The sequence below is a fragment of the Melospiza melodia genome, chromosome 23 (genome assembly GCF_035770615.1).
Source record: "Melospiza melodia melodia isolate bMelMel2 chromosome 23, bMelMel2.pri, whole genome shotgun sequence".
Taxonomy (NCBI): domain Eukaryota; kingdom Metazoa; phylum Chordata; class Aves; order Passeriformes; family Passerellidae; genus Melospiza; species Melospiza melodia.
The window spans coordinates 9007897-9023827 of NC_086216.1; the positions used below are offsets into that span (position 1 = coordinate 9007897).

The following is a 15931-nucleotide window of genomic DNA, read 5'->3' on the forward strand; positions in this document are numbered from 1 at the left end:
CGAATGGTCACGTACCCAAGCAGCTCCCCGGGGTGTGCTGAGGGCCACAGCCCTGACAGAGACGCTCTGGGAGGGGAGATTAGAGCCTCACACAGCCCCAGTCTTTGAGAGAGCTGGATATTGAACAAAGGAAAGCTGAGTCAGAGGGGATAGGAACCTTTTGAGGTGTGGATGTCAGGTGAACCAGAGGAGGAGTTACCCATTAACTGATAAGGCTCAGATTCCCCAGTCACCCATTTACTGCTCATTCTCCATGGGAATTTCGTTCTCCTGACTCCTTTCTCTCCCCACCCAGAGGGCAGGAGTTCAGCCAAGCTCCTGCTCCAACCCTCACGCTCATTTTCTTCTCCACTTGCAGCAGAACCGAGCAAGCCAGGGGAGCATTTAAGACCCCAAAACCGGAGGGTCCCCCCTTCTTCTCATCGTGCTCAATTTCCCCCCAGCGCTGGGCTGGGGTGCAGCCTCCTGGCTCCGGGGCACTCTGGGTGCAGAGGGAGCTGCGGCACAAACAGCCTGGGGGTGATAAAGGCTGGAGGTCTGGCCCTGCGAGATAAACACACATCCCTTTCTCACTTGTGGCCAGAGCCTGCCCAAAACCCACCTGAAATGAAAACCACAGCGGTTTTTGTGGGATGGGAATTCCTGCAGGGAGAGGGAATGAGGTGTCTGCCCAGTGTCCCACTCCTGGGGATGGCTGGGGACTGGGAGAGGGCGACCACCCTGACCTCTCTGCACAGCTTCAATCCCACTGAGCTGCCTTTGTGCAAACATTCCCCGTGTGGTTTGTCAGCACAGATAACTCGGGGATGGGTTATAAACGGGGAGACTGAGACAGAGAGATAAAACCCTGTGGCTTCCCAGGAGGATGGGGTGCCAGGCTCTGGATGCTGAGGGTGGCCTGTCCCTGCTGGGATGGCTGTGGGGCAAGCTGGCATGTTCCACTTCCATGTGGAACACATCCCGATTTTTCCTGGCTGAATTCAGGCACAGCAGTTCCCCAAAGAGCGTCAGGCTGATTTTTCAGAGAGGATGAATCTTTCCCCATCCCATTTGCACATGGATTAACATTGAGCTGTAGCCCTAGACCTAAACCTCGTTCTAGTTCTGCTCTCGCTGAGAAATGAATCATTCTCTGAGGACTCCAATGACTTCAGCTGCAGTCAGCGGTGCCCAGAGCACAGGACACATGGTTTTGGTTAAACAAAAGGCACACATACTTTTTGGGGCTTGTAATAGAAGCACCCACCCAGGAAACGAGCAGGAAGTTTATTCCTCCTCGAAATCCCATTTCTGCTCCATTAATTGTGGCACAGCCAGGCTGAATAGTTCCCCGTGCGAGGAGACAACCCGGTGGCCGTGGCTTGTCCTGCCATGAGCACAGCCCCCAAGGAGAAGGTGCTTCCCAAATATCCACATCCAGAGTGGATTAGCTGTGATCCCCCTCATCCAGCTGAATCTAGGAGCCTTCCTGCCCTTCTTCCAGCCTGGGGTGCTCAGCAGCTCCTTGGCATGATGGAAGCACCGAGCACTTTGTTTGCTGAGCTGCATTTTTCATGCCTTGGTGCTGGGTGCATTTTTCAGGCTGTGTCCTGCCTGAAGGGAAAAGCAAAGTTAAACCTGCTTTTCTACACCCTCCGATGAGTCACCGGGGACGTGACAGGAAGGTTACTCACAGGGATTCAGTGCACTGCTAGCAAAACATTAACAAGACAGAGTTCTCTGCCCCAGAATCCTGATTATGGAACGATTCGGGTTGGAAAAGCTCTCTTGGAGACCCTTTGGGTACTGGAAGGGGTTCTGAAGTCTCTGGTTCCTGTCCTTCCTGAAGCTCCTCTAATGCTCCATTCCAACACTCCCGCCATCTCAGTAAAAGCAGACTTTTCTTGGAATCTCAGTGAAATCGCTTTTCTTGGAATTATGTTTTCTCACACACACGCTCCCCTGATTGCGTGCAGCACCAGAGCCGTTTGTGCAACAGCAGAAAGTCCAAAGATTTAACTTTTATGGTTCTTTTCCCTTTCTCTTGGAGTTTTGTCCCAAAACCAAAAAAAAAAAAAAAAAAAAAAAAAAAAAAAAAAAAAGAACAAAAGAACAACAACAACAAAAAAATCACAAAATCCGTCACACAATGGAAAAATACCAACTACGGGAACTTCAATACCAACTACGAGAACTTCCCAGCTCTGGTGACTTTTTTGCAAGGCTGCCGTGCCTCCTCTGCGCCTTGAACCTCACCGGAATCCCACGGGATTATCCACTTAGCACCCTTTTCTCAGAGCACAAAACCCCGCGGCTCTGCTCGCTCCAGGCCGCTGAGTGATCGGGAAAAAATGCAAGAGGAGCAGCAAACACGCGGAGAAATCATTCCCTGTGTGACTCGGGTGTTTCGAAACTTCTGCGGTCGCTTGAGCGGCGAGCGAAAATAACGAGTGGCTAAAACTGAAAGGAAGAACAGCGAAAGCCAATTCGGCTTCTCGGGCAAAGCAAACCGCGCACGGGAGTTCAAGCGGTTTTGGAGAGAATGAAGGAACACGCCGAATTCTCAGCCCCAGGTCAGCCCCTTCTTGCACCTCAGTCAAGTCACGCCCAGCTATAAAAGCTCCCGCTGGGCAGGATTGATTCATTCGGTTCGGCGTCCTGGGAAGAGACGGTCGTCCCCAGAGCCGAGTCCGGACCTTGCCCGGGCTGTGCCCGCTCCGCGCCCGCCCTGCGATCCGGCGCGCTCCGCTCGCCATGCGCTGGCACCGACGGGGCCGGCTCTGCCTCTGGCTCTGCCTCTGCCTGGCCGCGCTGCTGCTGCTGCTGCTGCCCACGGTCAGTGGGGACGGGGCTCGTGGGGACCCTCCGGGAGCGCGGCCGGGGGGGTCCGCAGCCCTGTCGGGGCTGCGCGGTGCTGTCGCGACATGCCCGGACTTGCCGCGCTGTCGAGGGGCTCGGAGCGGGACGGGGTCCGGGTGGGACGGGGGCATGGGGGGTGTTCGGGGGGCTGCCCTGGTGGGGCTCAGCCCGGCGGAGGGGGCTGTGTGTACGGGGGGAGCCCCTGGATGGAGGGGAGGGAGGTGGCGTTACCTGCGGAGAGCGGCGGAGGGGCCGCGCCTTTGCTGCGATTGCGGGGGAAGGGCTGGTGTGAGTCGGGGGAAACTGAGGCACGGAGGGGCTCACCTGCTCCGGGGGGCGTGGGGGAGGGGCTGGGCCGCTCACCTGGCCTGGAGGGGACGGGGAAAATGGGGGCGGTGGGGCTCAGCTGGCCCGGGGGATGGGGGGGTGGAGGCCATGGGGCCAGGGGGGTCGGATGGGCAGGGGAGGACGAGGAGGGTTCGAACGGGTAGGGGAAGAACAGGGGGTTCGGATGGGCCGGCGGACCAAGGGGGTTCGGATGGGCCGGGGAGGACCAGGGGGGTTCGGATGGGCAGGGGAGGACGAGGAGGGTTCGGATGGGCAGGGGAGGATGAGGATGTTTTGGATGGGCAGGGGAGGATGAGGAGGGTTCGGATGGGAAGGGGAGGACCACTGGTGTTCGGATGGGCCGGCGGACCAAGGGGGTTCACCTGGGCACGGCACAGTGAGGTTCGGGGTACCGGTAGGATGCCGGGGGAGGGCGGATGCCAGAACCTGGAAGGGGAATTTTTTCGATGGGAAAAGCGATCTCAGCCTCCCGGTTCCGAGCACATGGCCCCGGGGGGATTGCGACCGTGATAAAAGGCGGCAAACTGGACCCGACGCGCATTGCCGAGGCCGGGGAAGGGGATTTCCACTCCCTGCGCTCCCGAGCAGTGTTTGCCATTCCGTGCTGGCATCTGGTGACACCCTTTGGGATGTTTTAACACGAGGAATGCTCTCGGAGCGGGAATGCAACTCGCCCAGACGATGCCCAAACCCTCAGCGCGGGGATTTAGGACACAAAATTCCACCTGGGCGTATCATGTTTCCCCGTGGATTAGATGTTGTAGAGTTGGGGAATACCTGAACTCTGTTGTCGCTTGAAGTCAGGAGGATCCTGCCGTGAGTTAGGGATCCTGCCCTGACTTGTATCCCAGGGCTGGCCTGTAACCCACGGCGGTGCAGGAGCCCATGGGCGCTGCTCCCCGGCTGGAATTACATCAGCGCTGCCCAAAACTGGTTTGCAGAGAGAGCCTCTCATCTAATTCATTCCCTACAGAATTTATTTAGACTGGCCTGGTAAAGTCAAGGCTTAAACCCATTCCCTAAGGGCACGCTGGTAAGAGCCTCAGGGTTTTTAAAATTTTTTTAATCCCATTTTTTGGATGAGAGGGATGGTGAGCTGCTCGGTGGGGATTCACATGGCATATTAGTGGTGTGATATTGCATCATGTCCTGTCTCTTGCCTCATGGCTGGACACCGGCCATCCATTTGATGGATCTCTGAGCTCGCTGGAGCTCAAATTCTGCTTGCTTTGCGGGAATTCCAGGGGAAAATCCCACCCTGTGTCCTTGGAGCAGGTGACTCAGGTGCCTGCTTTTATCCCGGTTCTCTTGCTGCCCTCAGAGGCTGCGGATGTATTTCATCCTTTTCATCCTCTTTCATCTCCAGGGTTCAGCCAGGGCGGCAGGGTCCAGCTCCTTTTGGGATCACCTCAGGAGAAAAACAAATCGGGGATGGAAGCAGGGGAAGTTCAAAGTTTGATGGTTTCCCGAGCTTTTTCTCCAGACTTATCAAGTCTGGAGATTCCCCCTAAGAGGAAAAGCTGATAAAGGATTCCTGTGCCTCTAATTCTTCTGTCTCCAGGCTTTTTTGAGTTGTTTACTGTGGGTGAAAACTCCTCCAACTGATAGTTTGGTCAGGGATGGCAGCGAGGTGCTGCAGGCTGATAACCTTATCATGCACGGGTTGTGTTCTCTGTAAATGTGAAAAATGCCAATGACTTGTTTTTAAATTTTTAAAAGTTTAATAGTAATAAAATGGTTATAAAATTAGTAATACAATTAGAGTAATAATAATTTGGACTGATAGTTTGGTCAGGGATGGCAGCAGGGTGCTGTGAGCTGATAACCTTATCGTGCACGTGTTGTGTTCTCTGTAAATGTGAAAATGCTGAAAAATGCTGATCAGTTGTTTTTAAAATTTTAAAAGTTTAATAGTAATAAAATGGTTATAAAATTAGTGATACAATTAGAGTAACAATAATTTGGACAATTTTAATTAGGATAATATGAGACAATAAAACCAAAGAGTTACAGAGGTACGTTTTTCTGGGCAGCACAAGCCTGAAAAAGGACACCCCTTAACAAAAGATTAACCCTTAAAAACAATAGCCTGTTAAATATTCATACACTTCATACGATGCATAAATTCCATTCAAACACAGGATTCTGTCTGGTCATTATCAACTTCTCCCTCTTAATCCTAACGGTGTCTTTGGCGTCTTCGAGGCGGGAAGAATTTTGTTTCTTCTGATAAGAGGGCAATAAATTCTTTTTCTCTGAAAGATTCAGGTGTCCTGTGGCTGCTATTTTGCTGCAAGTCCTTTCTTTAAAAAATACTTTCTTTTCTTTAAAAAGAATTATTTTTTCTTTTAAAAAACTACCCCATAGCATAGTTTCTATTTTAACATTTTTTATAACCTAAAACTATATTTAACACACCACTTAAGAGAATTAATACAGCATTACTTTCTAACACAGCACATATAATATCCATTGTAATATTTGCGAAAAGCCGATCATAAAACACACATTTTTCACAGTAAAGAAATGAAATCCTGTGGCTGAGGGGCCCTCCCAAACTGCAGAAAACGCTGTGGTGTGGCTGTGATCACCCTCACAGTGTGGCAGAGTTCAGGTGGGGAAGAAATATGGATTTTTTTTCCCCCATGGAAGGGATAAATTGTCCTTTCACTCCCAGGATTTCCAAAACCAGAATGGTTGAGGCTGGAACTCCTCAAGTGGATAAAAAACTTTACAAACTTGCAAACATTCCTAGCTGGAGAAAAGAGGAGCAGAGGCAGATACAGTAGAGCCAGAAGGTGTTGGAGGGACATGGACTTGATTCCTTTTGAGTCAGGGTCAGGAGCTGGGCCTGTTCCTGGTCTGGCCAGGGCTCTGTGGCCTGGTCGTGTTGGGTGTTTGTCCTTAAGTTTTACCTTTCATATTTTTCAGACTCTGTGCTGCCTAGGTGTGCAGCTCTGAGCTTCATATTAAGTGTGGCGAGCTCTCTCCACAGAGCAGCTAGACAAAACAACTCCTTGTCTAGCCAAGGACAATCCATACAAGTTTCAGGCCCAAAAGCATAAACAATGGTGAACTGAGAGAAAAACGGAAATGATAGGACTTTGTGATGTAAAGATTGGACAGTTAACTCCACAATGCTAATGGACCAAAACTTATAAAAGTGAGAGACCTCGTGACTGGTCGTCCATTTTGTGACCATTTTGCTTCATCTTGTGTGCAGCCCTGGCTGGGCTCTTGTGTTGCCCAAGGTGCATCCACTGAGGATATTCTTTTTATAAATCCCCGCTTTATTTTTCTGTCCAGCCTTCCCAAGGCATGGGCCTGGCTGGTGGAAGGTGGTAAGGTGGTTTGTGGTGTCACCATCAAGCAGCCCCGTGACCTTTCCAGTTCTGCCTTTCCTGTGGCGGGAAGCTCAGGAGGAGGAGGAGGCAGGAACACTCCATTGTTTCGGTGTTCTAGGCAGCTTCTGACTCATGGCAGAAATATTTGCTTTAAATTCACTCTCCTGTAGAAATATTTGCTTTAAATTCACCCTCCAGTGTTGGGGAGGGGAGGGGAGAAGTGTCTCGTCCAGCCCGGTGAGGCTGCGATATGTCTGTCCTGCCGCCCTGGTGTGAAAAACGCCAATCGCTTGTTTTTAAAATTTTAAAAGTTTAATAGTAATAAAATGGTTATAAAAATAGTAATGCAATCTGAGTAATAATAATTTGGACAATTTGAATTAGGGCAATATGAGACAACAAACACAAAGAGTTACGGATGTCCGGGTACCTTTTACTGGGCAGCACAAGCCCGAAAAAGGACCCACGTTAACAGAGGATTAACCCTTAAAAGCAACAGCCTGTTGCATATTCATACACCTCATCCATGATGCATAAATTCCATTCAAACACAGGATTCTGTCTGGGCAGTGTCAACTTCTTCCTCTGAATCCTAACAGAGCCTTCAAGGTGGGAAGAAATTTGTTTCTTCTGATAATGGAGCAATAAATTCTTTTTCTCTGAAAGATTCAGGTGTCCTGTGGCTGCTATCTCACTGCAAGTCCTTTCCTCAAAAAAAGTATCCTACATAGCATCGTTTCTATTTTAACAATTTTTATCACCTAAAACTATATTTAACACACTACTTAAGGGAATTAATACAACATTACTTCCTAACACAACACATATAAAATTCTTTCTAATATTTGCGAAAAGCCAATCATAAAATACGCATTTTTCACACTGGTGGGCTTGGGGCAGGTTTATATCCATGGATATCCAGCTTTATATCCACAGATATCCATGGAGCAGCTCTGTGCTGGCTCAGAGGCCGATGGGGTTGTCGCCATTGGGGACATTGATGTGCCCCAAAAGCCCCCAAAGCCTAAGGGGACAAATGGCCATTCCTGCAGAGCATTGTCCCCATCAGGGTGGAAGGATCTGAGGCAGCACAAAAAGGGTGTGGAGAGCTGAGGGAAATGTGACTTTTCTTCCTGATCCTCAGCAGAATAACAGGGAAAACAGAGTGACAGCCCAGGGGTTTGTGCTGGGCACCGGAGCCGCCTTCCAGCCTTGACACGGGGCTGTTTCCTGCCACAAACCCTTCCTGTTCCCAAATATCCCCTTCCACTGGGGCTGTTGGTGCCCTCGGAAACTGGGGGAGGAAAAGGGTCCCTCAGAAACTGGGGGAGAAAAAAGGCCTTCAGAAATTGGGAAGGAAAGAGGTTGTTTTCAGAAACTAGGAAGGAAAAGGATCCTCAGAAACTGGGAAGGAAAAGGGTCATTCTCAGAAACTGGGGGGGGGGGAAAGGGTTCTCAGGAAATGGGAAGGAAAAGGGTTCTCAGAAACTGGAGAAGGAAAAGGGTCTTCAGAAATTGAGAAGGAAAGAGGTTGTTCTCAGTAATTGGGAAAGAAAAGGATCCTCAGAAATTGGGAAGGAAAAGGGTCTTCAGAAACTGGGGAGGAAAAGGGTCGTTCTCAGAAATTGGGAAGGAAAAGGGTCTTCAGAAATTGGGAAGGAAAGAGGTCCTTCTCAGAAATTGGGAAGGAAAAGGGTCTTCAGAAATTGAGAAGGAAAAGGATTCTCAGAAACTGGGGGAAGAAAAGGGTCCTTCTCAGAAGCTGGGGGAGGAAAAGGGTCCCTCTCAGAAACTGGGAAGGAAAAGAATCCTCAGAAATTGGGAAGCAAAAGGGTCCTTCTCAGAAACTGAGGGAGGAAGAGGGTCGTTCTCAGCAACTGGGGAAGCAAAAGGGTCGTTCTCAGAAATTGGGAAGGAAAAGGGTCGTTCTCAGAAATTAGGAAGCAAAGGGGTCGTTCTCAGAAATTAGGAAGCAAAGGGGTCGTTAGCGACTCTTTGCCCTGCTGATAACCTGGCAGGCAGAATTCCCCTGCAAACCTCCACATCTCTTCTTGGCTTTGCCAAGGAAAACCTGGCCCTGTTTTGTGGAGGGTGCCTTTGGCTGAGGTGGCTCTGAGCCATCCCAAAGCTCCTCTCCTGCTTCACAGGGCACAGCAGCTCCCATCCTGCCCCTTCTCCCCTTGCCCAATGGATTGGGGTGGTTTTTAACCCGAGGTTTTCTGTATTTTTTTAGCAGGCAGCCCCTTGGGAAGCCAGTGCTGTTGCCCTGAGGAAGAGAGACAGCTTGGATTCCTTGGATCTACGCTGGGAAGATGATTACTACAGGAAAAGCGATGGTGTCTATTGCAAGAAGTGCCCTGCAGGTGAGATGGTCTCAGCACTGACCCCACCTCTGCAGCCTCTCTGTGCTCCTGTTCCTGTCCTGAGGGGCAGCAGAGCTCCAGCTCTGCCCTGCTCCACTGTCACGGATCTAAGCACTCATTTGGGGAATGTTTTCCTTTCCTTGGCTCATTTGCCTCTGAGCTTTGCTGGTGGGGGAATCACAGAATCCTTCAGGTCAGAAAAGCCCTCCAAGGCCACCAAATCCAACCTATGCCCGATCCCCACCTTGTCACTGAGTGCCACCTCCAGCCCTTCCTGGGACCCCTCAGGGATGGGCACTCCAACCCTCCCTGGGCAGTGCCTGAGCCCCCTTTCCATGGGGAAATTCCTGCTGTGCCCACTTCCCTTTCCCTTCAGGCACCCACCTTATCAAGGAGTGTGAGGAGCAGGGAGGCTCCAGCACGTGTGAGCCCTGTGGACTCGGGGAATACATGGAATATCCCAACACCTTCCCGTCGTGCCAGGAGTGCTCCAAGTGCAGGGAAGGTACGAGCTGGGGGGAGCAGGGCGGGGTCCAGCTGAGCTCTCTCAGGGCTCAGTGTCACCTGCAGTGTCCCCAGAGGGTGGCTGGGGCTGCCACATGTGTTAAAGGCCACATCCCTCATGCAAAGCTTGGGCTGAGGCTCCACGGAGAGCAGGAGGATGAGGCTGCCAGCAGCACTGGCAGCTGCTGGTGGAGTTTGATGCAGGCACTGCTTTTCCCTTGTGGGGCAGGAAAAGCTGGCACTAACAGCAGGGAGGGACCTGGTCGTGCCTGAGGGTGGAGCCAAGGTGGAGCTGTGTCCCTTCTGTCCCGCAGATCAGGTGGAGCTGAGCCCCTGCCAGCCCCAGAGGAACACGGTGTGTGCCTGCAGGAACGGCACCTTCTGCCCCCCGGAGCACCCCTGTGAGATGTGCCAGAAGTGCCAGCCCAGGTGGGTCAGGGGCTGTGGTGGTTGTTGGGGCAGATGAAACAGAAAAGCCTTATCAATATGATTGTTTGGCAAAAGATTGTGAGAATATAGAAACTATAAGTGAGATGGAAATGAAAGCAAGCTTTGAGATCCCTCAGTTACTGAACAACTGGAAAACAATGGCATGGCCAGCTGAAGGTGATCCCCTTTGGATCAAACAATCCCCTCTGCTTGCAGACAGGCCCAAGGCTCAGAGCAGACCCTGCCAGCTTGGCAGAAGGGCCCAAAGAGGAGTTTTTAGGGTTTAAAATGTAACACAGTAGGGGAATGTAATGATTCTTATAGGCTGTATGGAAATGCTGTAGGATTTGTATCTTGTACTGGATTGGTTAGTGAGAATTGGAATATTCAACACAGAAGAAGATTTATGGTATTCGAATGGGAACTTTGCCCTTTTACCCCTTTTACTCTCTCACCCTCTCATCCTCTCTCCCCATCTCTTTTCTCAGGCCTGCTCTGAGCTGTGCCTGGCAGCTCCCAGCAGGGCCCTGCACTCAGGCCCTTTGCAATAAACTCCATATTGCAATCCTAGAAGATTTATTGTATTTTAACAGGAACCTTGCTCTCTGATCCTCTCTTTTACTCTCTCTTTCTCTCTTTACCATGCTCTTGCCTTCTCTCTACCTCTCTCTCCCTCTTTGGGGCCTGCTCTGAGCTGCGGCTGGCAGTCCCAGCAAGGCCCTGCACCCAGGCCCTTTGCAATAAACCCCAAATTCCACGACCAGAAGAAGATTTATTGTATTGTAACAAGAACCTCATCCTCTTTTACTCTCTCTTTACCCTCTTTACTCTTCCTCACTCTCTCATCTCTACCACGCTCTTGCCTTCTCTCTCTTTACCCCTCTCTCCCTGTTTGGGGCCTGCTCTGAGCTGTGCCTGGCAGCTCCCAGCAGGGCCCCTTTGCAATAAACCCCAAATTCCACGCCCTGGCTGCAGAGATCTCTCGTCTCCATCCATCCCAGCACTCCTACAGGTGGCTCCTGTGGGGTTTGTGCTGCTGAGCCACAGCTGCTGAGCCCTCCCTGTGTCCCCTCTCCCAGGTGTCCCGACGGTCAAGTGGTGCTGAAGCCCTGCACACCCACGAGTGACCTGCAGTGTGGTCCTGACACGGCCACCTTCCCCTCCTGTGAGTGGGGCTGCTGGGGGAGGCCTGAGGGATGGGGTGGGAGCTGCTGCTGAGGGTAAAGCAGGAGCAGCTGCTCACACCCTGCTTTGTCTGCTTCAGACCTCACGGGTGGCATCATTGCAGGGATTGTGATTGGGACTGGGATTGGGATCGTGATGATTGGGATTGCTGTCTGCTGCTGCTGCAAACACCACTGCAGCTCCCCAGGTGAGTGCAGGGGACCCCTGGAGCACCCACCTTGGCCAGGGGCTCTGCCCTGGTGTGGGCTGGGTGGACAGAGAGACCCCAGGAACACCCACCTGGTGTGGGAAGAGAGACCCCAGGAACACCCACCTGGTGTGGGAAGAGAGATCTTGGGAACACCCACCTGGTGTGGGAAGAGCGGGAACACAGACCCCAGGAACACCCCAGGAACACCCACCTGGTGTGGGAAGAGAGATCTTGGGAACACCCACCTGGTGTGGGCAGGGTGGACAGAGAGATCCTGGTAACACCCACCTGGGGTGGGCTGGGTGGGGAGACCTTGGGAACATCCACGTGGTGTAGGAGGAGAGACCCCAGGAACACCCACCTGGTGTGGGAAGAGAGACCCCAGGAACACCCACCTGGTGTGGGAAGAGCGGGAACAGACACCCCAGGAACACCCCAGGAACACCCACCTGGTGTGGGAAGAGAGATCTTGGTGTGGGAAGAGAAACCCTGGGAGCACCCACCTGATGTGGGAAGAGAGATCCCAGGAACACCCACCTGGTGTGGGCAGGGTGGGAACAGAGACCCCAGGGGCACCCACCTGGTGTGGGAGGGTAGGAAGAGGGTCCTGCCTAGGCAAAGAGGGATCACAGCTCTCTTTCCATTTTCCAGGGGATCGGAGCCCCTCGTGCAGGAGGCCCTTTGAAATTGTGGTGAGTTCCTGCAATGGCAGAGGGGAATGGCTCTGGTTGTGGGCTGGGGTAACGTCCCCCATTCCCTCTTGCTCCCCACTTGGCCAGCAGCTCCTGGGAAGGCCAGAGGGGCAGGGAGATGAGTTTCATCCAGAAGTTTCTGGAAGGCTGGAGGAGCAGGGAGATGAGTTTCATCCAGAAGTTCCTGGGAGGGCTGGAGGAGCAGGGGGATGAGTTTCATCCAAAAGTTTCTGGAAGGCTGGAGGAGCTGGGGATGAGTTTCATCCAGAAGTTTCTGGAAGGCTGGAGGAGCTGGGGATGAGTTTCATCCAGCACTTCCTGGGAAGGCTGGAGAGGCAGGGGAATGAGAGTTATGCAGCTGGGAAGGCCAGAGGAGCAGGGAGATGAGTTTCATCCAGCTGGGAAGGCTGGAGGAGCAGGGAGATGAGTTTCATCCAGCTGGGAAGGCTGGAGGAGCAGGGGAATGAGGCTCATTCAGCAGCTCCTGGCAAGGCTGGTGGAGCAGGGAGATGAGTTTCATCCAGAAGTTTCTGGAAGGGCTGGAGGAGCAGGGGGATGATGAGTCTTAGCCAGCAGTTTCTGTTAAGGCTGGAGGAGCAGAGGGATGAGTCTCATCCAGAAGTTTCTGGAAGGCTGGAGGAGCAGGGGGATGAGTCTCACCCAGCAGTTTCTGGAAGGCTGGAGGAGCAGAGGATGAGTTTCATCCCTGCAGGGTTCTGGTAGAGCTGGGCCAAGCAGAGGAGGTCCCTGGTGGTGCTCTGGGCGCTTCCAGCCCCCTCCTCAGTGCCATTAACACTGTCCTGGTCCACAGTGTTGATCCCAGGGTAGGGCTGGGCTGTGCTGGCCCAGAGCTCCTCCAAGCTCAGGATCCATGCCCTAGGATCCATGGCAGGCTCCTGCCTTCCCAAACCACCACAGTTTGTGTTTCTCCCTTGCCACTGAACTCCAGTTTCAGAAGCTGCCGTGGTGCAAGAGCAAGAGAGAGAACAGCGGGAGAGAGGACAACATCCCCAACGAGTGGACAGAGAGGGAGCAGAGGGCAGCAGAGAGACAGGTACGTGAGTGGCACCCCTGCCAGGTGTGCCAGGCCAGGATCTGATCATCCTGGGGGGCTTCCAGGGCTGGGCTGCTCAGGGAGATGGTGAAGGGTCTCTTTGTGGGGTCAGCATGGCAAAATCTGCTTGTGGGAGTCGAGAGAGTCCTCGGAAGGTTTAACGCTGAGCAAACACAGCTCTGGTGTCCCCATCTTGGGGGCCATTGCAGAGGGGAAACGTCGATGTCCTGGGGTGGGTGTGATCAGACAGGGATGTCCTGGGGGTGATCAGACAGGGATGTCCTGGGGGTGATCAGACAGGGATGTCCTGGACATTGGTGGTGATCAGACAGGGATGTCCTGGGGCTGGGGGTGATCAGACAGGGATGTCCTGGGGCTGGGGGTGATCAGACAGGGATGTCCTGGGTGTGATCAGACAGGGATGTCCTGGGGGTGATCAGACAGGGATGTCCTGGGGGTGATCAGACAGGGATGTCCTGGACATTGGTGGTGATCAGACAGGGATGTCCTGGGGCTGGGGGTGATCAGACAGGGATGTCCTGGGGGGTGATCAGACAGGGATGTCCTGGGGCTGGGGGTGATCAGACAGGGATGTCCTGGACATTGGTGGTGATCAGACAGGGATGTCCTGGGGCTGGGGGTGATCAGACAGGGATGTCCTGGGGGGTGATCAGACAGGGATGTCCTGGGGGTGGATGATCAGAGATAGATGTCCTGGGTGTGATCAGACAGGGATGTCCTGGGGGTGATCAGACAGGGATGTCCTGGGGCTGGGTGCTGATCTCCTGCCCCAACAGCCGTGGGACAGAGGGAAAGGGTCTCCAATCCCCATTAATCACACATTGCTGCAGGGGCTTGGTGGGTGCTGTAGGACACTGTCATTGCAGGAGTGACACTGTCATTGCAGCAGTGACACTGTCATTCCAGGAGTGACGTTGTCATTGCAGGAGATGCTGCCAACTAAGAGTGAGAGGCCCTGGAGGACTCTGGTTCCTCCACCAGGGACTGAACCCGTTAAAGGTGAGTGCTGGGGCCCGGGGGATGTGCTGGGGCTGGGACTGCTGTCCCTGCTGCCCGTGCTCTGAGCTGTCCCTTTCCCCTCCAGCGCTGAGGGACACCTTTGACACCTTTGCGGAAAAAGTGCCCGTGGACTACTGGAGGAGATTCGGCCTCAGGCTGAACCTGCTGGAGATTGACATCCCCACGGGCCGGACCCCGGATGACTTTTACAACATGATGTGCAGGTGGCACAACAGGGTGGGCTCCAAGGCCTCTGTGAACACCCTGCTGGACACCCTGGAGCGCCTCAAGCTCGGTGGGGTGGCAGAGAACCTCTGTAAGACCCTGGTCCAGGAGCAGGGCTTTCAGTACGAAACGAGCTGAAGGAGCAGCTCTGCAGCTGTGAAATACCCAGAACAGTCCAATTGTAGCTGTTTATAGCTGGCCTGTGCTCTTCTGCTCTTGAAGCCATCATGAGTTCAGCTGAGCCAGGAGGAGCTGATCCTCATGAGAAGCACAAGCCCCAGGCTCCCCTCTGCTGGAGTTACGATGTTGGTTCTTCCTCGTGGAATCCAAGCTGGTTTCTTGATTTCACTGAGTCAACACCAAGAGTTCAACTAACTTCAATCTGCCTTGGACATCTCTCTTGGAAGCATTGGTACTACCCAGATTTCTTTGGGATCTGTGCAGAGAAAGGTTTTTGGCATCCCTGTGCTTCTGAACTGGATCATCCTTGATCTTCAAAGGATTCCTGGCATCATGAAATGGCTTCTGCTTCTAGAACATCTCTAAGTAAGCTTCATTCTTCATGCTTGGTGTTCTGCAAGATCAGCTGGGATCTTGGGCTGCTTTTTGTCAGCTAAATTTTTAGGTTTGGGGTTTTTTTGTTTTTGTTTTTGTTTACATGGTTCTGCTTGTTCTTAGGAGCCAGTTTAGAACTGTGCTTGGAGGGGACAGGGGGAATGATTGATTTGCACAGTGGACACTGGGGTTGCCTGGGGAAAGGGACAATGCAGGAGTCACCCTGCCCAGCCCCCTGCCAGGACCAGGGATGGCTTCCTCTCCATGAGGCTGCTCCAAGCCCCATCCAGCCTGACCTTGAGTCTTTGCCAGGATGGGGCAGATTATCGGGGCAGCCTTTCTGTCAGTGTTAGTGTCATTTTGAAGGATTTTTTTGTTAAATTTAATATAATTTATTATCTCATTTCATTCTAAGCCATCCCCGTTCCTGGCACTCCAGGCCCCTGTCCAACTCTCCTGGAGTCCTTTTAGGTACTGGAAGGGGCTTGAAGGTGTCCCAGAGCCTTCTCCTCTCCAGGCTGGACAATCCCAGCTCTCCCAGCCTGGCTCCAGAGGGGCTCCAGCCCTCCTCTGGATTTGCTCCAGGACTTCCACATCCTTGTGGAGGCCCCAGAGCTGAGGAGAAGGGGAGGATCCCTCAGGTTACCCCATGGCTGTGGGGTGGCTCTGCTGCCCCTGTGTGTGCCCCAGCGTGGAGGGGTGAATGCACTGAGTGTGAGTGTGCCCTGGTACCTCCTGCCCATCCCGACCCGGGGGCAAATCCTCAAGCACTGCACCTCACACAGAGCTCAGGGACAACCCAGCTGGGAAAACAGCTGGGAAAACCACTGGATTACTTGAGCTGCCACCCCAGTCCATCCCCAATGTGATGGGAGGGTGCTGAGCACCCTCCCTGCTGCTCCCATTCCCCCACCCTCCAACAAGACAAGCAGAACTTTTGTACTTATTTATTTAGCAACTGTAAATATTACATATATTAACTTGAAACTTTTATAAAAATATTGTTTTTGCTATGCATGGTTGTGTGTTTTTTACAGAGCTCTGGCCCAGCCAGTCTGCTTCTCCAGTTCTGTACATTTGTTTATGAAGGGATTAATTTTAAAAAAAAAAAAAATCCTGATTTTTCTCGTCTGGTTTGATTTGTTTTTCCCCCCAGAACTCTGGTGAGGGGTCCCAATGGCCAC

General features: G+C 52.7%; 1 protein-coding gene across 1 annotated transcript; it reads left to right on the forward strand.

Moving 5' to 3' along the window:
* The first annotated feature begins 2112 nt into the window (after positions 1 to 2112).
* TNFRSF10B (TNF receptor superfamily member 10b) lies at positions 2113 to 15760 on the forward strand. Its single transcript, XM_063175129.1, has 11 exons — positions 2113 to 2814; positions 8764 to 8893; positions 9270 to 9398; positions 9712 to 9826; positions 10906 to 10991; positions 11091 to 11295; positions 11460 to 11704; positions 11739 to 11893; positions 12843 to 12947; positions 13895 to 13967; positions 14053 to 15760. Exons 1-11 carry the CDS (start codon positions 2734 to 2736, stop codon positions 14328 to 14330), a joined length of 1602 nt encoding a protein of 533 aa, XP_063031199.1. The 5' UTR covers positions 2113 to 2733; the 3' UTR covers positions 14331 to 15760.
* The last annotated feature ends 171 nt before the right edge of the window (positions 15761 to 15931 follow it).

What these genes read in the sequence shown, in the direction of transcription:
- TNFRSF10B (XM_063175129.1), top strand. Translation starts at nt 2,734, where the DNA reads ATGCGCTGGCACCGACGGGGCCGGCTCTGCCTCTGGCTCTGCCTCTGC. An exon ending in CACGGCCACCTTCCCCTCCT is followed by an intron (nt 10,992 to 11,090) that starts GTGAGTGGGGCT and finishes TGTCTGCTTCAG; the next exon opens with ACCTCACGGGTGGCATCATT. An exon ending in AGGGACTGAACCCGTTAAAG is followed by an intron (nt 13,968 to 14,052) that starts GTGAGTGCTGGG and finishes TTTCCCCTCCAG; the next exon opens with CGCTGAGGGACACCTTTGAC.